The 24792-nt window shown below is 40.3% G+C and overlaps 1 protein-coding gene across 1 annotated transcript in view; it reads left to right on the top strand.

The window, feature by feature from the left end:
• Positions 1–24792, top strand: part of VPS45 (vacuolar protein sorting 45 homolog) — a 77687-nt gene that overhangs the window by 13937 nt on the left and 38958 nt on the right. The window contains exons 8-13 of the mRNA XM_051858711.2: positions 2438–2572; positions 2973–3086; positions 3467–3634; positions 15543–15701; positions 15911–16018; positions 17166–17287. Of these exons, the coding sequence (XP_051714671.1) occupies positions 2438–2572; positions 2973–3086; positions 3467–3634; positions 15543–15701; positions 15911–16018; positions 17166–17287 (806 nt within the window). The remainder of the gene's footprint in view (positions 1–2437; positions 2573–2972; positions 3087–3466; positions 3635–15542; positions 15702–15910; positions 16019–17165; positions 17288–24792) is intronic.

Raw genomic sequence — 24792 nt, 5'->3', positions numbered from 1 at the left:
GTCTTGTATTTCCTTGATGCTGTGGTATCACTATTCTTCCAGCCATAATAATTGTGAACTCTTTCTTCTGCTTCATCCTTCCTGTCCTCTGCTGCTACTCCCCCCACTCTGAATCAAGACAGCCTCTCAATTCTGTTCCTCTTTCTGTCCTTTTCCATTCTTACTGCCATTGCCTTGTGCAGACTCTAAGGTCTTGTAGGAATATTGAAAGAGTTATCTAGTTGATTCCCTACTTTAATTTCTTCTTATTCTAATTTATCCACAGATACATTCTTGTTAATTTTCTTTTCCTAAAGCACAGCTCCAGTCCTGCTACTCTGGGCTTAAAAATCTTCATTGGTTCTCATTTGCCTACCAAGTTAAAAACCTCCTGGACCTGGCATCCCAGGGCATCACCACACATAAAACCTATGGCTTGTTGCTGTGTGGATATGCCACATGACTTCCTGTGCCTGCTACCTGAACTCTGGAATGTTTGAAATACCTTCTCTTCTCCCCTTCACCTATCAGAGTATTTCTCCCTTAAAACCACTCAAAAGCCACCTAATATCTCCTTGAAGACTGTATTCTTTCAGTTAGACACATTCTTTTCTCCCTAAAATCACTGTAGAACTTTGTATTGCTCTTAGGTCTCTTGCTACACCTGCCATATTGGACTCATACCTTTGGTTACTTTCACCCTCTCCTAGTTGTCCATTCTTCAAGGCTTCATAGTGTGTTTTGTAAGTGTAAGCACACTGCCTTGCACATTTTAGGTGCTCTATTAATAGTAGCTGAATTTATAGAAAAAAAAAAGCAGTCTATATTTCAGTTTCTTTCTAGCTTATACTATAATAATATTACTGCAAAGGAAAATCTGTGGCTGTGCAATGAAACTTCTCTCTAATAGAAGATAGCCCTGTATTCCTAAAATTCAAAGAAAAATATGTTCACTAAAGAAATATTTTTTTAAGATTTCTTTATTTATTTGAGAGGCAGAGTTACAGACAGAGAGAAGGAGAGACACAGAGACAGAAGTCTTCCATCCATTGGTTCACTCCCCAGATGGCCTCAATGGCCAGAGCTGGGTTGATCCAAAGCCAGAAGCCAGGAGCTTCATCTGGGTTTCCCATGTGGGTGCAAGAGCCTGAGTCCTTGGGCCTTCTTTCACTGCTTTCCCAGGCCATCAACAGGGAGCTGGATTGGAAGTGGAGCAGCTGGGACTTGAAGCAGCACCCATGTGGGGTGCTGGCACCACAGGCATAAGCTTAACATACTACGCCACAGTGTCAACCCCCAAATAAACTTTTTATTATATAAAAAAGCAGAAAGAAAAATAATTGCCTAAAAATTCCATCTCCCAAAGAAAAGCAACTATTCATTCAACAGATTTCAATGAGGACCTGTTATATGCCACATATTGAACTAAGTACTGGAGATTAAAGGTTAAAAGATACAATCCCTACTCTCAGAGAGCTCATGGTCCAATGAGGAGAGAAGTGAACAAATAATTTTAATTATCCAATAAGAGCTATGGTGGAAGCATGCATAGGATGCTGTCCATAGAAGCACATAGCATCTTGCTGCATTTCTTTTAAGTGCCCTAATGAAATTGCTTTTGTGGGTATTCGTTTGGCAAATCTAGGAAAGTACCCTCTTTTATGACACTTTTAATTTTTTCTAAATAAGCCTAGTTTTCTTAAGATAAAATAGATGTATATAAATACTTTCAGCACTTAGGTTCTATATTTATTAGGTAATTTGTTGGAAAATACTATAGTTTTATATAAGGGACCTATGACTGAGAGCAATTCATTCTCCATAAATGGTAAAAAGGTAAAATTTGGGGATTTCTGCTTTCCATTTTGTAACATGGGAAATCAATCTTTCCTCACAATTCATATTAGGTTAAGAGCGTAAAACAAAATGAATTCAGAGGCAAGGTTCTGAACATGCCAGTATTTTGATCAACTCACAAGGTTTTTCTGATAATATTAGTGTTCCCAGGATAAATATAGCACCACTCAGATCTGCAAGAACACACTTCTCATGCTGCAGAAAACCACAGACGCGCACAGGAAATGGTACAGCTTGTAACTGCAGTACCAATATAGCCCTATCTGTGAAGCCGAAAATATACTCTTCATTCACGGGCAAAGAGTTGAACTAATGATAGATCTAATTTGTTTTCTTTCTATCAAGAATATTAATCCTTCTGTCCTTCTTCCAAAAGCGTGAAATCTAAAAGTATCTTGACTTTTGAGTGTTTAACCAGTTAAAATGAGAATCTTAATGTTTATTATAGCACCAAGTATTAAAAATTTGAACTAGAGAATCTCCATGTAAAGCAGACTAGTTACTAAAAATGTTATCAATTTTCATTTGTTTTCCTGAACGTGTACTATTTCCATGTTTTGTCAGTTACCTTTTTTTTTTCTTGCCATACTTCTATATTTAGTGGACATATCAGGCCATGGTCCATGAGCTGCTAGGAATAAACAACAATCGGATTGACCTTTCCAGAGTGCCAGGAATCAGTAAAGACTTAAGAGAGGTCGTGCTGTCCGCTGAAAATGATGAATTCTACGCTAATGTAGGTGGTTTTTAAATTTTTTGAATTGTTTTTATGTAAGAAGACCAATATTGGCTTATTAGAATAGGGGCAGGAATGCGATTTCAAGTGAAAGGATGGTGGAGACTTCCTATAAATAGGCTGTGTCTCAAGGGAAGGCAGAAGACTTGGATTCTGACCTTTAACAATATGTTTTTTGTAGAGATCACACAGTTACTTACTTCTGTCCCTTCTACTAGCTCTTTGTGAGAATAGTAATGATATTCATCACCAGTGTCCTGGCTAATGTCCAAATTTGGTAATTAGAATGGAATTTTCCTGCCCTTCAATTCTGTATTCGGGATTATTTTTCACTTCTTTTAAATTTTCTGAAAGTCACTGGCTAGTTGATGAACTATGCTTCCAACTTTGTTTTTCACAGAATATGTACCTAAACTTTGCTGAAATCGGTAGTAATATAAAGAATCTCATGGAAGACTTTCAGAAGAAGAAACCAAAAGAACAGCAAAAACTAGAATCAATAGCAGACATGAAGGTAAATTGAACATGTACGTGGATTACTAACATTTGAGACTCTGGAACTTTTCATGTAAGCAACATTTCTGGAATCTTCTGGCTCCAATTTCTACCATAATTTATGTTGATACATATTTTCTGTAATGTCTCTCTTTACTGAAAATGTCATAATAACCTGTGTGCTTCTTCCTTTCTTCGGTCATATCTGGACTAAAGACGCAGTCAGCTGACACACCAGCTCTTCTCTTCTTAAACATAACATAATGCCATGTGATTGGGAATTGTAGGTACCTTAGTCCAGGCAAAAAACAATCCTGCTGCTTTTTTCCTCTTCTTTATACCTGCCTATCCTCTGTCAGAGAATAACAGAACTTCTTATTGATGTTTTTTCCATGACAGGCCTTTGTTGAGAATTATCCACAGTTTAAGAAGATGTCTGGGACTGTGTCGAAGCATGTGACAGTAGTTGGAGAACTGTCTCGGTTGGTCAGTGAGCGGAATCTGCTGGAAGTTTCAGAGGTTGAACAAGAACTAGCCTGTCAAAATGACCATTCTAGTGCTCTCCAGGTCAGTCCAATTTGATGAGCACCTACTATGTGTAAGACACTGTGCCAGGCAGACCAAGAGATACCAAGGCAAGTAATCCTTCACCAACATGGAGTTTAGTCTACTAAGGAGTTGACACAAGAATGCAAGGGAATATTACTTATGATAAATATGTACTAAGAACCGCAGGAGAAGTATAATATGCATTCCCCAAGGATTTAGTCAGTTTATTTAGTCTACTAAAAAGAGCTAGACTAAAATCAGAAGGTCTGAATTTTAGTATTTGGTTTACCACTTACTGTCTTTGTGACCTGAAGCTGTTGACTTAATTTCTGAACCAGTTTTCTCATTTGTGAAGTAGGCATAACAACATGAGTACTTACCTCACAGGGTTGTTGGGCATCCTTTAAAAGTTATATATTACAATGTATTATCTAAGTTTTTTTTGAAGGCAGAGTTAGACAGTGAGAGAGAAAGAGAGAAAGGTCTTCCTTCTGTTGGTTCACCCCCAAATGGCCGCCACGGCCAGCGCACTGCGCCAGTCCGAAGCCAGGAGCCAGGTGCTTCTCCTGGTCTCCCATGTGGGTGCAGGGCCCAAGGACCTGGGCCATCCTCCACTGCCTTCCCGGGCCACAGCAAAGAGCTGGACTGGAAGAGGAGCAACCGGGACAGAACCCAACCGGGACTAGAACCCGGAGTACCAGCGCCGCAGGCGGAGGATTAGCCTAGTGAGCCGCCACGCCGGCAATATTATCTAAGTTTTAAAAAAAATTATTCAAGATCTGTCTATCATTCCACAAACATGTGAATATCTATTACATGTACATACTGCTGTAGGATTTAGGAGAACAAAGATAAATACAGTTTTTTCCCACAAGGAGCTCATATTATAGTAGAGGAGAAAGAAAGTTAAACCAGGGATTATAATACCAAGCAGTAAGTGCTATAATGAAGGTATTTACAAAGGGATCTAGAATTACAGAAGAAAGACAGCTGTTTTCCCTAAGAATGAGGCTTCTTAGAATTTCTTAGATAAGGGGGCCAGCTTTGTGGCATATTGGATAAAACCGTGCTCATGGCACAAGCATCCCCTGTGGGCACCAATTCGTGTCCTGGCTGCTTTACTTCCTATCCAGCTCCCTACAAATGGCATGGGAAAAGTAGCGGAAGATGGCCTAAGTGTTTGGCCACCTGCCACCCAACATGCAAGACCCATTATAAAGCTGCCAGCCCCTGGCTTTGGCCTGGCTCAGGCCTGGCCATTGTGGCTATCTGTGGAGTGAACCAGCAGATGGAAGATGTCTCTCTTTCTCTCTCTCTCTCTCTCTTTCAAATAAATAAATAAATCTAAAAAAAAAAAAAAAAAAACTTAAATGACATTAGAACTCTGTACAGATAAATAAGTAGGAATATACCAAGTGTAGGGAAGGGGGAAACAGCAGCAGCAGAGAGAAGGCAGGCGTGGTAATGGGAAGGGAAGGCACATGCGCACTTGTGTGTGTGTGTGTGTGTGTGTATAAACAGAGAATAGTTAATAGTTCAGTGTAACTATTGGAAGTTGCAAGATGAGGAGTGGTCTTAGGTCAATTAGAAAGACAGGTTGGGATCAGGTTGTAGCCACTAAAAGAAATTAGACTTTAATCATAAAATGATGGAAGCTACCAGAGGATTTTGAAGAAAAGTGTCATAATGATACCTGCCCTCAAGAAATTTAGAGTATCATTGGAGAGACAAAATTTGACCTAGCAATTAAGACACTGGGTTAAGATGCTTGTGTCCCATATCTGAGTACCTGGGTTTGATACTCACTGCTAACTCCTGACTCCAGTTATCTGCTAATGCAGACCTGAGAGTGTCAGTGATGACTCAGATAACTGGGTTTCTGCCACCCACATGGGTGACCTGGATTGAGTCCCTGACTCCTGGCTGCAGCCTCCTAGCCCAGGTTAGGCAGTTGCAGACATTTGAGGAGTTAACCAGTAGGTGGGATCTCTCACGTGTGTTCCCTCTCTCTCTTTCTCAAACAAAAGAATTTTTAAAATATTTTAATTTAAAAAGCTGAAGCATGAGAAATTGTTAGGTAATATTTCAAGATATATTTAGCTAAGTCAAAATTGTGATACTATAAAAGGATTTGCAGCTATTAGGAAGAGTTCTTAGCAAAGGTAGTGTTAAGATGAACTATAAAGAATGAAGAGAATTTGAAGGAGTATTTCAGTCAGGAATAACAACAGCAAAAGCAAAGATGCATAAGTGTGCAGGAAATAATAAGCAGTTTGACCTGTGGAGAGTGGGTGTGGAATAGAAATAAGAGATAAAATTGAATTGGTAAACAGGAACCAGTTTATGAAGAAGCTTGTAAGAGGAATTTGTATTTGCTGAGACAGGCAAAAATACCTAACATAGACTCTTATGTAGAAAGTTGATATGATGAAAGCAGTATTTTGGGAAATTTAATCTAGTAAGGATGCTTTAAAATTGACAAAATCAAAGTCAGAAAGAGAACAAATAGATAATTCCAAGGTTCCTGAGAAATGACAAAGTGTGGTATCACTAACAAGTCATTTAGTAATAAGAGTCCTTTGGGAGACAGCCATTTCTAAGCCACTTTTTTTTTTTTAAAGATCTATTTATTTTTCTTGAAAGTCACAGTTACACAGAGAGAGAGGAGAGGCAGAGAGAGAGAGAGAGAGAAAGAGAGAGGTCTTCCATCCGCTGGTTCCCTCCCCAGATGGCTGCAACAGCCGGAGCTGCACCAATCCAAGCCAGGAGCCAGGAATTTCTTCTGGGTCTCCCACGCGGGTGCAGGGGCCCAAGGACCTAGGCCATCTTGTACTGTCTAAGCCATTTATAACAAGTACATTTGCTTGTTAATAGGATCCCATTTTTTTTAAAGATTTATTTATTTATTTGAAAGGCAGAGTTACAAAGAGAGAGAAAAGAGAGAGGAGTGAGCGAGCAGCTTCCATCCACTGGGTCACTCCCCAATTGGCCACAATGGCTGGAGCTGGGCCAGTCAGAAGCCAGGAGCCAGAAGCCTCTTCCAGGTCTCTCACATGGGTGGCAGGGGCCCAAACACTTGGGCCATCTTCCGCTGCTTTCCCAGGCACATTAGCAGGGAGCTGGATGGGAAGTGGAGCAGCCGGGACACAAACTGGTGCGCATATGGCGGGCCTTACCCACTACACCACAATGGCAGCCCCAGATCCCATACTCTAAAACTTAGTTTCTTTCTTTTCCTTTTGCAGTTCTGCTTTAGTTTATAAAGTAAGCCAGCCTGGCATAATGAAAACCACACAGGTTTTAGAGCCAGGCTGTCCTGGCTTGTATCCTATCTCTACTAGTCAAAATTCCTTTAGGAAAATTATTTGTTTCACCTAAGCCTCATGGATAATGATTTCTAACTTTCAGGTTGTTAGGAGGATTTGGTGAGAGATAGACATGCTTCTTGTATGATAGGTGCTTTGGTTAATGTTGATTCCCTGCCTCTAAGCATAATTTCATTTATAGGTTATATAACTAAAGGAAAGAAATCCACTTGTGAATCCTCTAGTCATGCCAACGTATTTCCCAGGATTTATAGTTGCTTTTTTTTAATTTTTAAAATGTTTATCAAAATTTCCAGAAAACTGCACCATTTTGAAAATCAAAAAGATGCTATTTGCTTTATATTTATGTAAAGTGCTCTGTCATCAGTGTTATTTTTTGTCCCCATGTTCCCAAATCTTCACAAAGAACTCTCGGTTCTTTAGACTGATTTTATTATTTTTAAAATTGTGTTCAATTCTAATTCTTAGATAATATAAGTATTTGGTGAAAAATTGAGTCAATTAATAGTTTCTTATGCATCCTTACTTGTTCCATATATATATACAAGGTTGTGTCACTCTCTTATTCTCTCTCTCTCTCTCTTAATTCAAATGGTAGCATTACTACTGCACTACATTTTGTCTTTTTACTTAATCATTATGTCACAGATTGTTCCAGATCAGAATCTGAAGACTCGTTCTTTTATTTGAAAAGCAGAATGACAGAGAGAGGGAAAGACAGAGAGACAGAGAGCTTCTATCGGCTGGTTAACTCCCAAAATGCCCGTAACAGTCCAGGACTCCCATGTGGGTGGCAGGGACCCAGGGAGTGCATTATCAGGAAATTGGAATCAGAAGCAGGACTGGGAATGGATCCCATGCATTCTGATTTGTGGGCATCCCAAACAGAATCAGCTACTGTGCCAAGCACCCACTCCTTTCTTATTCATTAAGAAGTATCCTTTGTAAGGATGTATTGTGGGCTGTCATTATAGCACAACAGGTTAAGCCACTGACTATGATGGCAGCATTCTATAACAGAGTGCTGGTTCAAGTCCCAGCAGCAATGCTTCCTATCCAGCTCCATGCTAATGCACCTGGAAAAGCAGCAGAAGATGGCCCAAGTCCCTGAGCCCAGGCTCCTGGCTTTGGCCTGGCCCAACCTCAAACATTGCAGCCATTTAAGAGTGAACCAAAGAGCCGGCGCCGTGGCTCAATAGGCTAATCCTCCACCTTGCGGCGCCGGCACACCGGGTTCTAGTCCCGGTTGGGGCGCCGGATTCTGTCCCGGTTGCCCCTCTTCCAGGCCAGCTCTCTGCTATGGCCAGGGAGTGCAGTGGAGGATGGCCCAGGTGCTTGGGCCCTGCACCCCATGGGAGACCAGGAAAAGCACCTGGCTCCTGGCTCCTGCCAGGATCAGCGCGGTGCGCCGGCTGCAGCGGCGGCCATTGGAGGGTGAACCAACGGCAAAAGGAAGACCTTTCTCTCTCTGTCTCTCTCACTGTCCACTCTGCCTGTCAAAAAAAAAAAAAAAAAAAAAAAAAAAGAGTGAACCAAAGGATGGAAGCTCCTGTCTGTCTATCCCTCTCTCTGTCAGTCTGCCTTTCAAATACATAAAATAGATCTTATATATATATATGTATATATATATATATAAAATGAATTTAACCAACTTAGTCTAAACAATACTGCTACTAATAGATTATAGTTGCTTTGTGGGAATTCTAGAAGTGTTCCTATATGAGAGGTCTTTAAAAAATTTGTGGAAAATATGTATTATGAAACAACTATACATAGATTTCAAAAATGTTTATGCAAAAATGAATTTACTTTTTAATTCTATTTCCATAGACTTTTTGCCTCATATTTATCTCAATAAAATGAATTTTCTTCCTCTTATTATGCAAAAACAAAGTTTAGTCCTGTAACCAAATTTAAATGTTCTTGTGTTTGATTTTTTTCCTTTAAAACAATAGAACTAAGCTTAATCACTAGCCAATTTTAGTATTTTTATTTGTGTCTCCCTACCATATGGAAAGCAGTTAAGAAAAAGTTTTTATAATTCTTTGCCTGAAATTTTATTTTTTTTTTCACTTTAAAAGTATATAATTTAAAAATGTGAACTCTATTTTGATCACTTTATGATTTTAAAAGATCTTTTGTTGAAGATTTTCTTGTCAAGGGTATTGAGGTTTTATGGGTAAGCAATTGATTTGGACTCCTGCATCATAAAGGATTTCTTTGGCAACATGATTACAGTAGTCCATAAAGGGAACTTTTGTTCCTTAGTAAGTAGATGCCAGGGGCTTGACTCCTAGATGGGTTATGGCATTCCTCGGCTTGACCTTAGATGATAATGCGTCATGAAGCCATGAATTGAGTTTTTTGAATAGAGATGAGATTTGCTTTACTGAATAGTAAGTGATGGTAAGAGAAACTGCATACATTTGCTAAGACCTAATCTTTAAGCTGCTGCCATTTCTTTTTTTTTTTTAACTTTTATTTAGTAAATATAAATTTCCAAAGTACAGTTTATGGATTACAGTTGCCGCCATTTCTAACCAGTTATCCTACAGGCTATCAAAAATTTGATTTAGAAAGAAATGTAGTGTCATTGAAACACATGTCCTTTGAGAGTCCCTTGCTTAGTAATGCAGATTTTCATACCATAAAGAGAAACAGCTGCAGAAAAGCAGTCCTCTCACCCTCACTGCTGCCCATGGTGTCTTATCACAGCTTTTCATGTGAAGGGGGGAATCAGTCTATTTTATATCTCTTTCTTGACCTTGGATAAAAAATCTCAAATCATCCTGTTAATACACAAAGCAAAAACTCAGTAAATATTTTCTGGAAAAATGAGAAAGAAGAATTCTATTTGAAAGAATATAGAATAGTGACTAAGAGCCTGGATTTCTGATAGCTTGGGTTTAAAAACGATTCTTAAGCAGTCTAAGCTTTTATCTTTTTGTCTTCAAAATTGGGAAAAATAATGGTCCTTACCCCAAAGACTGTCATGAGGTTGCAATGAACAAATACTTAATACAGTACCTGTACTTACAGCCTCCCACAACTATTAAATATGACCATTATGATAATCATTATGTGATGGTGCAGTCTATTTTCTTTAAAAAAAAAAAAAAAAAAAAGTGGGGGCGGGGGTGGTTTGTTTGAGAGGCAGAGAGACAGAAAAAGAGATAGAGTTCCAGTCTGCTGGCCCATTAGCCAAAAGTCCACAAAGGCCTGGCCAGCGCTGGGCCAAGTTGAAGCTAGGAGCTGAGAACTCAATCCAGGTCTCCCATGTAGGTGCAGAGACCCAGCTAAATGAGCCATCACCTGCTACCTCCCAGGTTGTACATCCATGGCGAGCTGGAACAGAAGTGGAGCCGGGACCCCGACCTACGCACTCCAGCACAACCTTTAGTTGTCCTAAGCAGCATAGGACAACTAGACCAACTAACTGCTAGACCAAATGCCCATCTCTGTTGATTTGTTGTTTTATGCATTAATTGTTGCTACATTAGTATGATAGTAGATAGCAAAGGAAGAAACCTGTTCTTTAAGTTAAACTGAAGCAAAAAATGGAGACTATCTTTAATTAAGTTCTTCAGTGATTATACAATAGTTTAAAAATATATGTATGTCGGAGCCAGCGCTGTAGCGCAGCGAGTTAAAATATATATATGTCATAAACATTTTTTCTTGCTGAAATGCTTCCTCATGGTTTTGACAGAAGAAAACAGAAAAGTGGTCAGCCAGAAACAATGGGAGAATCTATCAGAAAATAATTGTTTTCTCACTGATATCTCATGAGCAGATGTTAGTTCCTTTTGGAAACTTGACCTCTAAAGACAGTATGTTCTTTTCCTGTTCCTTGATTAGGCCTACACAGTTAGAGTTCAGTGTAAGGTTTTTGAATCCTATCTTCTTAAGTAAACAATAGTTTTCTGTTTTGCTCCTTACACAGTCATTGTTACTATGTGACAGTGTATTTTTCTCTCTTGATATTCACAAGGCTTATGGGAAATTTAATAAGAAGAGAAGAAAAAAAATTAGTTCTTTAATCCAGTTATATATGCAATAAATATGACCACACAGCCCACACCTGCTATTTAATTAGATGCTTCTCTGATTCTTTTTTTTTTCCCCCTCTTCACTGGTTAGTGCCCTGGAATCTCAAAATAATGTATGCTACTGTCTGTCAAGTTGAAAAGTCAAGTAGCCATGAGGGAAACAGTTCAAAACAAACTCAAAGGATAACATGGGATCAAGGCAGACGAAAAGGGCCTGCTTCTCCAGTAACTGATGTAGCTGAGAGAGCAAAAAGAGCTCAGCTTGTAACTGCAGGTTTCTTTTCCTGAGGGAATAAATAAGTCTCAGCAGATCATGGGCCTGGGTCCCAAAGGCTCGTAAGTAGGCAAAGCAGCCTATTCACAGCAATCATAGGTCAGATCTGGGCCAGGTCCTCAAGGGAGAGATGAGAGTCAACCCAGGGAATCTAAACACCAGTACCAAGTCGCAAAGAATAGGACTGGGTTTTTTTTTTTTTTTAACTGGAAAATAGAGCTTGGTGTCAAGATCCAAATGAAGGTAATTAGGAAGGAAGCAAGTAGGAAAAGCACAAACTAATTGCACGTAGTCTGTGACTATCTCCATACCAGTTTTGAGGACGTGCAGTTACTTTACTTGGTTTTCTCAAATTTGCTGAAAAGCTCAGAGACAGATCAGAAGTTGAGTAGAGTTAAGGTGAGAAGAGAGTGACTACAAGAACAGGAAAATGAAACATTAGATCCATTAAGAGAAGTGACAGCAGAGATCTCAAGTGGGATTTCTTAATAGTTTAAACATTTATGTCAAGTTGATTGAGATACATATAAAATTCTGCATATATACTTGATAAACAATTTATACTCAGAAATTCTTTCATTATAGTAGAAAATAGTGGAACATGTGAACAGATATTCTAAATAGACTGTATTCTGTGTGTCCTCTGTGGAAAAGTAAGAAAATTCTATGAATGTGGGGTCTGAACCTGTGGAAGAAAAATACCTTCCTTTCTGTTCTCTTAAGTTTGGTCATAGTGAACTATTAACTCAGAGAAGTATAATAGGAATCTCTCTCACAGAGCTTGCTACTTTTTAAAAGATTTATTTATTTATTTTGAAAGAGAGAGAGGACAGACAGACAGACAGACAGAGAGAGCTTCCATCTGCCACAGGATCACTCCCCAGATGCCACATGGCTGCAATGGCCAGCACTGGGCCAGACCAAAGCAAGGAGCCAGGAGCTTCATCCGCATCCCCCACATGGGTGTCAGGGCCCAAACACTTGGTCCATCTTCTACTGCTTTTCCCAGGCCATTATCAGGAAGCTGAATCAGAAGAGGAGCAACTGAGACTCGAACTGGTACCCATATAGGATACTGGTATCATAGGTGACAACTTAATCCACTGTACCACAACACCGGCCCCAAGAGCTTGCTCCATGAGAGCTACTTGGGAGGCTCTCCATATCATCTTTAGCCCTATTTAGAATGGACAAAAGAGTTTTAGACATTGAACATGGTTGCTGTGAAGTAGTTAAGAGATAATGTATGAGAAAGGATTTTTAAGTGGTACAATATCATGCAGTTGTTGTGACATCCTTGGAGTCCATCCCCTGGTTCACTCCCCAAATGGTCACAATGGCCAGAGCTGGACCAACCCAAAGCCAGGAGCCAGGAGCTTTTTCCGGGTTTCTCACATGGGTGCAGGGATTCAAGTACTTGGGTCATCTTTCACTGCTTTCCAGATGCATTAGCAGGGAGCTGGATCAGAAATGGAGCAGCCGGGACTCAAACTGGTGCCCATGTGGGATGCTGGTACTGCAGGCAGCAGCTTTACCAGCTACACCACAATGCCAGCCCCTAATTCCAACTCTTACTCATTCTTCAGGGTCTCTTGCCAATGTCAGCTCCTTCATGAAGTCTTCCATTGATTCCTCAACAATAAGATGTACTTTCTTTTCACTTATCTTTCTCCCTTATTGCACTAATTGTCAGTTTTTTGTTTTGCTTTGTTTCTTTGCATACATATGTTTCTGTTACACCACCACATATTTTTTCCTGAGAAACCTCACATTCTGCAAAATCATGCACTAAAAAGAAGCAAGCTTTATGAAGAAGTAGGGTTATAAGCAGACCACTTAAAATCTTTAGAAAAAGAAGCAAATCTATATAACTGGCCGGCGCCGCGGCTCAATAGGCTAATTCTCCAGCTGTGGTGCCGGCACCCCGGGGTTCTAGTCCTGGTTGGGGTGCCGGATTCTGTCCCTGTTGCTCCTCTTCCAGTCCAGCTCTCTGCTGTGGCCCGGGAATGCAGTGGAGGATGGCCCAGGTCCTTGGGCCGTGCACCCACATGGGAGACCAGGAGAGGCACCTGGCTCCTGGCTTCAGATCAGCGTGGTGCGCTGGCTGCAGCGGCCATTGAGGGGTGAACCAATGGAAAAAGGGAGACCTTTCTCTCTGTCTCTCTCTCTCTCTCACTGTCCACTCTGCCTGTCAAAAAAAATCTATATTACTTTGTAAATAGGATCCAAAATAATCACAGTCCTACTAAAGGTACTGCCACAGTGACATTTCCATTGGCATTTGTACCAGGAAACTAAGTCAGTCCATTCTCTACAGCTTGATTTTGGGAGCTCACATTTTCTTCAAGATAACAAGACCTTGAAACCGTTTTCTTCTCATAGACACTTATTTCACCAAAGTAACAATACTAATGAGAGTAGCTTTCATCAGTCAAGTTTTGGTTGTTGTTGTTGTTGTTGTTTTTTTTTTTTTTTTTTTTTTTTTTTTTTTTTTTTTTTACAGGCAGAGTTAGCGAGAGAGAGAGAGACAGAGAGAAAGGAGAAAGGTCTTTTTTTCGTTGATTCACCCCCCCAAGTGGCTGCTACAGCCAGTGCGCTGCGCCAATCTGAAGCCAGAAGCCAGGTGCTTCCTCCTGGTCTCCCATGTGGGTGCAGGGCCCAAGGACCTGGGCCATCCTCCACTGCATTCCCGGGCCACAGCAGAGAGCTGGACTGGAAGAGGGGCAATCGAGACAGAATCTGGCGCCCCAACTGGGACTAGAACACGCGGTGCCAGTGCTGCAGGCGGAGGATTAGCCAAGTGAGCTGCAGTGCCAGCTGTTATTTTGTTTTTTAACATGGTGAAATAGCTTTGCATCCTTTTCATTTGCACTTGCCTCTCCTCCAGTTTTTTTTTTTTTTTTTAAGATTTTATTTATTTATTTATTTGAGAGGTAGAGTTATAGACAGTGAGAGACAGAGAGAAAGGTCTTCCCTCCCCAAATGGCTACCAAGGCCAGAGCTGCGCTGATCCAAAGCCAGAAGCCAGGTGCCTCCTCCCGGTCTCCCATGTGGGTGCAGGGGACCAAGCACTTGGGCCATCTTCCACTGCTGTCCTAGGCCACAGCAGAGAGCTGGATTGGAAGAGAAGCAGCCGGGACTGGAACCGGCGCCCATATGGGATGCCGGCACCGCAGGCAGAGAATTAACCTACTGTGCCACAGCACCAGCCCCACCCCCAGACAGTTTAACCTAGTGGCAAGTATAGTAATTCCTGAAGCCACAAAACCGGATACTTCTAGCACAAAATACTTCTGAAAGCTTTGCTTTGCTGTTCTCCTTGTCCCTGTCTTCCTCCTCCTCCTCCTGCTCCTCCTCCTCCTCCTCCTCTTCCTCTTTTTTTTGTCAACTTGGTGAAGCTTTCCTTCTGGATTGAACTGACACCTTCTCCATATTTACCACTCTCCTAGGGCTAAAGTATTTGAACATTTTAGTACTTGTAGCAGAATGAGTTATACGGGTTTTACCCTCCTTTACCCATTTTCTGTGAATTCACTCAGGACAAGAATGGTTGCTAACTCCCCTGTGTGTCCCCAACAGTGCCTGGCATATTGTTTTATGGGGACTCAATTGATCTGCTGCATAATAAACAGAACTCTGTGCTATGTGGAAGTTTCTTAATGTGAAGATTGACAAAACCTAAACGTGATTTGTTCTGGCTCCCTTTGCTGTCAGTACCTGACTCTTAAGATCATACTCAATTTGGAGATTACATGCTATTACATACTCATGTCTCTGTCAATCATATTGATACATGTTGTTATTTTTCATGCTTCCTGGATATTTAAGTCTAATTCTACATAAAATTCTACCAGCTCGTCTCCATTTCACGGATCAATCACTAGTACTAGAAGGAAACAGTAGAGTTTTACAAGTCAACTAATCAGTTGTGTGCCCTGTTGATTGAAGCCATAGTATTTATTCCTTATTTCAGCAAGGAAATTACAATTTAAGCCATTGGAAAAGAAAAGAGGAAATCTATTATTAAATTCATTTTTGTCCTAGAGCAATTACAGTGGGAATATATTTGCATATTTAGATCTTATCTCCAGCAAAAGGCTTTTAATCTCCAATAGTTAAGACAGTTGCTAAATGCGTGACTTGTATATTGTCATAGTAGTAATCTCGTTTGTAAACTCAGATGTATCATAGCCATTTAATAATTATTAGATTTATGGCCTTATGTGACAGATCACTTAAGTGAAACAGGGATAAATGTCAGCTCTACCTTCCTTCAGAATGTGAAGAGGCTCCTGCAGAATCCCAAAGTGACGGAGTTCGATGCTGCCCGCCTGGTGATGCTTTATGCTCTACATTATGAGCGACACAGCAGCAACAGTCTACCAGGACTGATGATGGACCTCAGGAATAAAGGTGTTTCCGAGAAATTTCGAAAGGTAACCAAATTTATATAGTAAACTCACCAAAGGAACCAACTCTGTTGTTTTATTCTTAGATCTAAAATTGAAAAAATCAATAAACCATACTGTTTTTATTTCTAGGAATGTGTACTGGCCTTATCATGTCATCATTTCCTTAGTTATTTTCTTATGAAATAAACTTCCTGATCCCTAAGCAATAAAACATTGTTTGGTTTTTTTAATAGCTGGTGTCTGCAGTTGTTGAGTATGGTGGTAAACGGGTCAGAGGCAGTGACCTCTTCAGCCCCAAAGATGCTGTGGCTATTACCAAGCAGTTCCTCAAAGGACTGAAGGTACAGATGTCTCCTCCCTGCTTTCCCAGTGAGAACTAGCTGGAGTCCCCAAGGCTGAGTGAATGAATCCAATCTTCAGACTGTCCTTACGATTGCTCTGATTTAGTGCTTGTGTCCGTTAAGTGAGCTCGAGCACATACTCTCTTGATAGCTGCTTTTTCTTTTAGTGCTGTCTATATTGGAGCAAGATGAGCATTGAACCAAATAGATGAGCAGGAAATTAATGGAACTCTTTCCAGGAAATACTCAAGAGTAAAAAGACAAACGGTTCTGTTAGTCACAGCTATTTTACTCCTTTTGTTTGTAATTTAAGCTTTGCTAGGTAGTTTCCCTGTGATGGAAATTACAGATGAAGCAAACTTTTATTCATCTTTTAGAAATACTAATGTATTTCCTGAAAATAGTCAAAGTTAGTTTTAATCTGCTAGCCTTTCTTATTTTTCCTGAGTGTTTCCAATCTCTTTTTCTACCTGGTCCTTTCCTTTTATTTGCCCTCCTTATCATTTAACATTTTCACAACAGGGTGAGTCAGTGAGGACATGATAAAGAATTTAAGCAATTAGGCTGGCGCAGCGGCTCACTTGGCTAATCCTTCACCTGTGGTTCTGGTACTGTCCGGTTCTAGTCCCGGTCGGGGCGCCAGATTCTGTCCTGGTTGCTCCTCTTCCAGTCCAGCTCTCTGCTGTGGCCCAGGAAGGCAGTGGAGGATGGTCCAAGTCTTTGGGCCCTTACCCGTATGGGAGGCCAGGAGAAGCACCTGGCTCCTGGCTTCGGATCGGCACAGCACGCTGGCCATAGCGGCCATTTGGGGGTGAACCAACAGAAGGAAGACCTTTCTCTCTGTCTCTGTCTCTCTCTCACTAACTCTGCCTGTCAAAAAAAAAAAAAAAAAAAAAAAAGAATTTAAGCAATTCCATTTTAAAAATTTCTTTCCAACGTCTAGGCTTAAAGTACAGGATATTTTTACAAGTTTGGAACATTTCTAGTTGATTAAAATAATTTTTTAAATCTCCTAAAATTGCCATTCGAAGCTATCCCATGAGATCTCTATTGAGTGAATGACCTTTTCAAATGTGAGTACAAGATTAGTAGCTGTTAGGTTGGTAGTTTCCCCAAAATGACAAAGAATCCTTTTCCTCTGTTTTAGGGCGTAGAAAATGTGTATACACAGCACCAGCCTTTTTTGCATGAGACCCTGGACCACCTCATCAAAGGAAAACTGAAGGAAAATCTCTATCCTTATCTAGGCCCCAGCACACTCAGAGACAGGTAAGAAAAAAAGATATCAGCAATAAAAACAAGAAACACAGAGCAAGGAGGAGATTTAGAGAAATATTCGGGACTAAAACTGAGGTTGTATCTTTCTGCTACCTACTCCTTCCCCTGTTTTGTTCACTTCTCAGATTATTTTGGTTTTACACATGTTAGCCTTCAATATGAATTCCCCTGCTAAGCCTGAAACAATTATTTGTTTTGGAATAAAAAAAGCATGTTTTGGAGACCCCTAAATCCTTGTATTCTGTATTTTAGTATCAGCATAGTTTATTTATTCCATTTAAGGTTCAGTTCTATGGCATCTGGCATTTGGAGTTTCAAACATTAAAGCCAAAAATAGATTTGCTGCTTGGTTGCCATCCAGAGCAGGTTGTTACTATTTTTGGTGAGGACTGGACTTTGCCAAATGTGGCCAGCACACACACTGAGAGACCTAATTAATAAAGACCATTTGTTGCAAAGGAAAAAAGGATGGCTTTCATTTCAAGTATTAACTAAAGGAAGTAATTAGCTGTTTGTTGGTTTTAGTAAGAAAAAAAAAACTTGTCCAGAAAACTTTGGCCAATCTGAATTTTTAAATATATACAAATTCTACCTACTTAAAAATTATGTTCTTATATTTTTATTTGGACCATATGTTGTAAAAGGCCTAACTGAATTCTATTGGATAGATTAATGTGAAAATTTATCATTGGTATAATTCTTCTGTTATTTCAGCTAATGATAATCTAAGGGTTTTGGATGTGTTTTCTAAATATAATGAATTTCTGAAAGGGGGAAAAGTGGATGACTCATTATATGGCAAAGTATATTTTTTCACTTTGTCCCTTTTTTAAAAATCTCTGCAATTCGATATGGAACAGAAAAAAATCATATCTAAAAAATCCAAGGTTCAGAGGCAGAACATCTAGTGTTAGATTCAGAGAGTACATTCATTCAGATAAAATGTTTAAGGACTTGGCATCAGGTTACAGAAATGTCAGCTCAGTAGGAAGAATGAAAACCAGCCCAAAGTTATTCTCCCATCTGAGAGACCTTTTGAAACATGTGACTCTCTATTCTTGAGCCTTCTTATTAATGTGATAAAACTGAAAATGTTAATTTGCTTATGAATTTTATATTAGAGTGACTGAAATGGAAATTGACTACTTACTGTTTTAAAGGGAAAAGTTGTGGGCTACCAGAAGAATGTATTTGTGGCCGGCGCCGCGGCTCAATAGTCTAATCCTCCGCCTAGCGGCGCCAGCACCCCAGGTTCTAGTCCAGGTCGGGCCGCCGGATTCTGTCCTGGTTGCCCCTCTTCCAGGCCAGCTCTCTGCTGTGGCCCGGGAGTGCAGTGGAGGATGGCCCAAGTGCTTGGGCCCTGCACCCGCATGGGAGACCAGGATAAGCACCTGGCTCCTGCCTTCGGATCAGCGCGGTGCACCGGCCGCAGCGCGCTGGCCTCGGCAGCCATTAAAGGGTGAACCAACGGCAAAGGAAGACCTTTCTCTCTGTCTCTCTCTCTCACTGTCCACTCTACCTGTAAAAAAAAAAAAAAAAAAAAAAAAAAAAAAGTATTTGTATGGTTAGTACCCAACAGCAAATCTTTCTTCTTTATTTTTTATTTTTTTGGATTTATTTACTTATTATTTGAAAGGCAGAGTTAGAGAAGCAGAAGCAGAGAGAGAGTCTTCCATCCACTTGTTCATTCCCCAAATGGCCAGTACAGCCATAGCTGGGCCGATCTGAAGCCAGGAGCCAGGAGTTTCCTTAGGGTCTCTCACTCTGGCACAAGGGCCCAAGGACTTAGGCCATCTTCTACTAATTTCCCAGGCCATAGCTGAGAGCCTAATCAGAAGAGAAGGAGCTGGGACTTGAACTGGTGTCCATATAGGATGCTGGCACTGCAGGCGGCGGCTTTCCTCATCACACCACAGCATCAACCTCCAACAGCAAATCTTTCTAATTTGCATGATTCATTTCTAAATGAAGCTCAAAATGATGCTTTTCCAACAAAGTGAAATTTGTCAGTTATTTGTTAGCATTTGTTACTATAACCTAAATATGTACAAGGGTACCTTAAAAAAGTTTGTGGAAAATGCAGATTGTGTTTTAGTTCCATTTTTCCACTAATTTTTTGCCATTCCCTTGTATGTAATTGATATTCAATTGCTTCATCCTTTTATACAAAAGATGTTTACTGAATACTTTCAATGTATTAAGAACTGTTGTAGATGCTGAGGAAACAGGAGAGATAGGAAAGAAAAGGTACCTACCCTCACGGGACTTGCACGAAGGAGCCAGAGAGCAAACAAGCAAATAAATAATCTGGTGAGAAGTGCTATCAAAGGAATAAATAAGGTAGTAAACTACCAAGGAACCGTGGGTGCAAGGGCTACTTTAGTGGAGCGCTTCTCCGAGGTGATATTTAAGATGAATTTTTAGTTACAAGAAAGAGCCATTCACAGAGCAATGAGGAGAAAAGCATCCTACACAGAGGGAACCCCAGAGCAAAGGCCTTGAAGAGAGAGAGAGAGCTTGGCAAGCTGGTGAAACAGAAGGGGCCCCATGTGGCTGCACATAATAGGTAAGGTGGAAGGAAATAAGAGGTTGAGAAGATAAGCAGGGCTGATCGCCTAGGGTCTTGTAGGCCTGGTGGAAAGGTTTTCTGGTTTTTTGTTTTGTTTTTTAATTTTAAATGTCATAGGAAACTATTGAGAGTTTTAAGCATGTAAGTGACATGAACTGAACACTATTAAAAGATCACCTTGTGGGGAGAAAGGACTATTGGAGGCTAAAATAGAAGCAGGGAGATTACTGAGGAGGCAGCTGCAATAGTCCAGGTAAGAAATGAAAATGGTTTGACAACGAGACTCAGCGAGGGGTAGGCTTAATAGACTTTTTTTTTTTTTTTGACAGGCAGAGTGGACAGTGAGAGAGAGAGACAGAGAGAAAGGTCTTCCTTTGCCGATGCGAAGGCAGGAGCCAGGTGCTTCTCCTGGTCTCCCATGGGGTGCAGGGCCCACTCCCTGGCCACAGCAGAGAGCTGGCCTGGAAGAGGAGCAACTGGGACAGAATCTGGTGCCCCAACCGGGACTAGAACCCGGGGTGCCAGTGCCACAAGGCGGAGGATTAGCCTAGTGAGCCACGGCGCCGGCCTCTTCATAGACTTCTTTAATGGAGCAGACTGATGAGCAAGGGTGAGAGGGAAGTCAAGGATAACTCTGGGGTTTTGAAGAGAAGTAGAGTTTTGTTGTTAAATTGGAGTTGCCTGTTAAATAACCAAGGGGGAATTGTCATGTGCTAAATTTGGTAGTTGACAAGCTATTAGTGATATTGAAAGCCATAGATCAGTTAAGGAGAACACATAGAAAGAGAAAAGAAGAAAGCCTGAGACAGAGCACTGAGTAGAGGATGCAGGCTAGCAGTGGAGATGGAGGAGAAAGCAAAAAGGCAGGAGGGAAGCCAGGAGAGCACAGCCTCCGAAAGGTCAGGCAGTGAGTGGGAACCCGTGTCCAGCCTTCCGAGAAGTGAAGAAGATGCGGAAAGCAAGGAGGTCATCGCTTGGTAATGTGAAGGTCCTTCATGGTCTCGGTCCCACGTTTCAGTGAGGTTGGAAACCACATTCCAGAAAAGTACAGGATATAAGATAAAATGGCAAATGTATATAACACACTTTAAGAATTTTTGTATAAAGGAAACAGAAAAATGAGATGGTATCTAGAAGAAATGTGGGCGTTTATTTGTAATCTAATGAAAAATATCCAACAAAGAAAGAGAAATACAAAGATAATTTAAAAGTTCATGGAAAAGTGAATTAAAGGATAAGTTTATTTTGGTGTGACTAAATTCTGAAACCATGCATAGTTTTTTCATAATATACTTTTCCCACAAAGTTTTTAAAGACTCCTCTCTATGGATTTCAAAACTTTTTTGCACCAAATAAATTTCTCTTTTAAAATTTATTTATTTATTTAATTATTTGAAAGGCAGAGTTACACAGAAAGAGAGAGAGAGAGAGAGAGATCTCCCATTTGCTGGTTTTCTCCCTGACTGACTTGAGTGGTTGGGGCTGGACCAGGCTGAAGCCAGAAGCTAGGAACTCCAACTGCCTTTCAAATAAATACATCTTTAATAAACAGCAACAACAAAGAAGTTGAGAAGTGGTTCCTGGAGAAAGATCTTGGGTTCCTGAGCTGTGGAGGTGCTTGTAATGCAGTTCAGGTTGTATCCATGGATGGGGGTGGTGAAGTACGGAAGCGGTGGTCACTGCAACACTAGATGCGGGTGGCGGATGAGCTGCCCACGTTGGTGTCAACGTCACTGAGCACCCTGAAAGGTGAAGGAGTGAAAGGAGCTCAGTGAGCAGAGATGATGTCTTCAGTGAATAACAGTGGCAGGAAAGGAGGTCACAAGTGCATTATGGATTATGGGCTTCTTTTTTTACTTTTTTAAAGATTTATTCATTTATTTTTGAAAGGCAGAGATAGGGGAGAGAGAGAGAGAGAGAGAACACTTCTATCTGCTGGTTCACTTGCAGCTGGGGCTGGGAAAGGCCAAAGCCAAGAGCTTCATCTGGGTCTCCCACATGGCTGGCAGAAGTCCTAGTACTTGGGCCATCTTTTGCTGCTTTCTCAGGTGCCTTAGCAGGGAGCTGGATTGGAAGTGCAGCAGCCAGGACTCTAACCGGCAAACCGGCACCCATATGGGATGCCAGCACTGCAGGCTGAGGCTTAGCCTACTACACCACAGCACAAGTCCTAAGGGCTTCTAAAACAGTGAAAAATTTGAAGGAAGAAAGGAGAAAAGTGGTTATGAAACTGTAATGGGGACCAAAGAAGACCTATGCCACCCCTTGGCCCTGCTTAACTGCAGGAAGACTGCAGAGGGCTTGAAAAGACTCTTACTTAGCAGTTCCACGTTTAAAAGTTGACCATGTAGATATCCTTGCACAATACATAAAGATTATGCATGTTTGTTCACCAAAACATTATTTGTAAAAACAAAAATACTGGGAACACAGTAGATATTCATTAATATAATAGTTATCTAAATTGCAGTATATAATACTATGAATTCTATATTTACCATGACATAACTCTTCATTAGGTGATATGCAAAACTTTCTGTTTTTCTTTTTTTATATTGGATATAAAAGTTAGATGCTATTATATTCCTCTCATTTAAAAACAACTATAGACGCATAAATGCAACTATATACACATATATAAAGAAATTAGTATTTGGCTATGTGTGTATATAGTAACTATGTGTGTATATAGCACCAATGTGTGTATATAGTAACTATGAAAATAAGTAAAAAATTGTTAATAGGTGTTACCTCTGCATGTTGAGATAGTAGTTAATCATATACATATCTATCCTTCCCATTGGCTATTATGTTAGATATTGTAATCTTAAAGTAAGAATTATGTTTTATTCATCTTTGAAATTTTCACAACATTTAATGCTGTGCAATACAAATAGTAGTTGTCTAACAGATTTTTGCTAAAATATGTAGACATCTACAATAGTTAGTATACCAAAATTTTAGTTGGAAAAATTTAAGCAAGAGAATAAATTTAGTTTATACTACCAAAAATTTAGCTTTCTGCAGGTTGTGAATAGCTCTGTACAATATTTTGGCTGTGCATCCACTTGGCCCCACTATAGCTATGGCCACTCTCTCGGCCCTGGATCATCACTTGGGGAAAGTCATTGATCTTAGTCATCTCTGGGATAATCTAAGTCTCATCATGATTGAACTTCTCGGTTTTGTTGTTGTCAGAATATTAGAAAGTATCAAAGGAGTTGTGGCAAGAACACAACTTTGCAAAACCAGAACACTTGTAGAAAGTTTCCAGCCCTTAGCTATTAAATTAGTGGTTAACCTGCTTGGCAGCATAGCTATATCCACAAATTAGGTCTGGTCTTTCTTCTGCAGATGGGAGTCCCACATATCCTATTCCCAAGCCAGTTTTTTTGCTCTAGAATTTTCTTGTGTATGATAAAAACAACTTTTCTGGGGGCTGGTGCTGTGGCACAGAGGGTTAAAGCCACAGTCTGCTATGCTGGCATTCCATATGGCCAACGGTTTGAGTCCTGGCTGCTCCACTTCTGATCCAGCTTGCTGCTATGGCCTGGGAAAGCAGCAGTAGAAGATGGCTCAAGTCCCTGGGTCCTGCACCTACGTGGGAGACCCAGAAGAAGCTCCTGGCTCCTAGCTTCAGATCTGCTCAGCTCTGGCCATTGCAGTCATTTGAGGGAGTAAACCAGTGGATGGAAGACCTCTCTCTCTCTCTCTCTGGCTTTACCTCTCTCTTTTACTGTCTTTCAAATAAATAAAATAAATCTCTTAAAAAAAAAAAAACTGTTCCATTTAATGAGAAAATGGAGCTGTATGATTCTGCATTCCAGAATCAGTCAATTCAAAAAGGAAAACTTTTCACATGTACTCAAACTTAGTAGAGTCTTCATTTCTATAAAAGCAACAGTCATTTATTTCATTGGCCTTTTTTCTTTAGTAAATGCTCATAAGAACATTGTCATCTGTAAATAAATTTAAAAACTTAAATTTTAGGCATTAGTATAATGGTCCACAAAGTAAATAAAATGTTGCCTTCTGAACATTTATTTTTCCACTTATCCACATATAGAAATAATTTCCAAAAATACTGTATGTGAAAAACATTTTCTTTTAATTTTTTTTATCTGAAAGAGAGACAGAGACAGACAGAAATCTTCCATCTGTTGGTTCATTCTCCAAATGCCCACAACAGCCAAGGCTAGGCCAGGATGAAGCCAGGATTCTGGAATTCAGTACAGGTCTCCAACATGGGAAGCAGGGACTCAACTACTGATATCTCCCAGAGTGCATATTAGCAGGAAGCTGGAATTAGAAACACAGAGCTGGGATTCAAACCCAGGCATTTCGATGTGGGATGCAGGTGTCCCAAGCAGCATCTTAATCACTGTACCATACACTTGTCCCCAAAATTTTTAGTTTATTTTTCTAACAAAATGGGATATAAATGGGTTGAGTTCTCAGGGTGTCCTTGTATATCTATACACAGTATGAATTGGCTGCTGCTTTCTAATGTTTGCTGTCTGCATTAATTAATGCTTTTGGTTGCTATGGTGAATCACAGAACATAGGAAGATATGCACAAAGCATCAGACTTCTCTGTTCCACTTAGCTTCAGCATCCTTTTTAAAAGATTTGCTGGATATTTTACCACTGGGCTCATCAGAGCATTTACTTCTATAAGATTCACTAGGGAAATGAGTAAAAAGGAAAAAATGTCAGAGATACTTAAAAGAATTTTTTTTCATATGTGTTCCTCAAGTCAGCTTAAATAAGTAGTAGGAGGCTCAGGAATACATTTGTTAATGCTTTCTGAACCCGTGTAACATAGTTATCTTTGTTGGGTATACAAATGAGCAAGCTATGCTTGTGTCCAGATTTTGTCCATACATTTATTTAACCTACACTCGCAGTTTACTATCCATGATGTTTT

This window comes from Oryctolagus cuniculus, chromosome 7, assembly GCF_964237555.1.
Source record: "Oryctolagus cuniculus chromosome 7, mOryCun1.1, whole genome shotgun sequence".
Classification (NCBI taxonomy): Eukaryota; Metazoa; Chordata; class Mammalia; order Lagomorpha; family Leporidae; genus Oryctolagus; species Oryctolagus cuniculus.
Note: the sequence above shows the minus strand (reverse complement) of the source record. Positions and strands in the feature narration are given on the sequence as shown.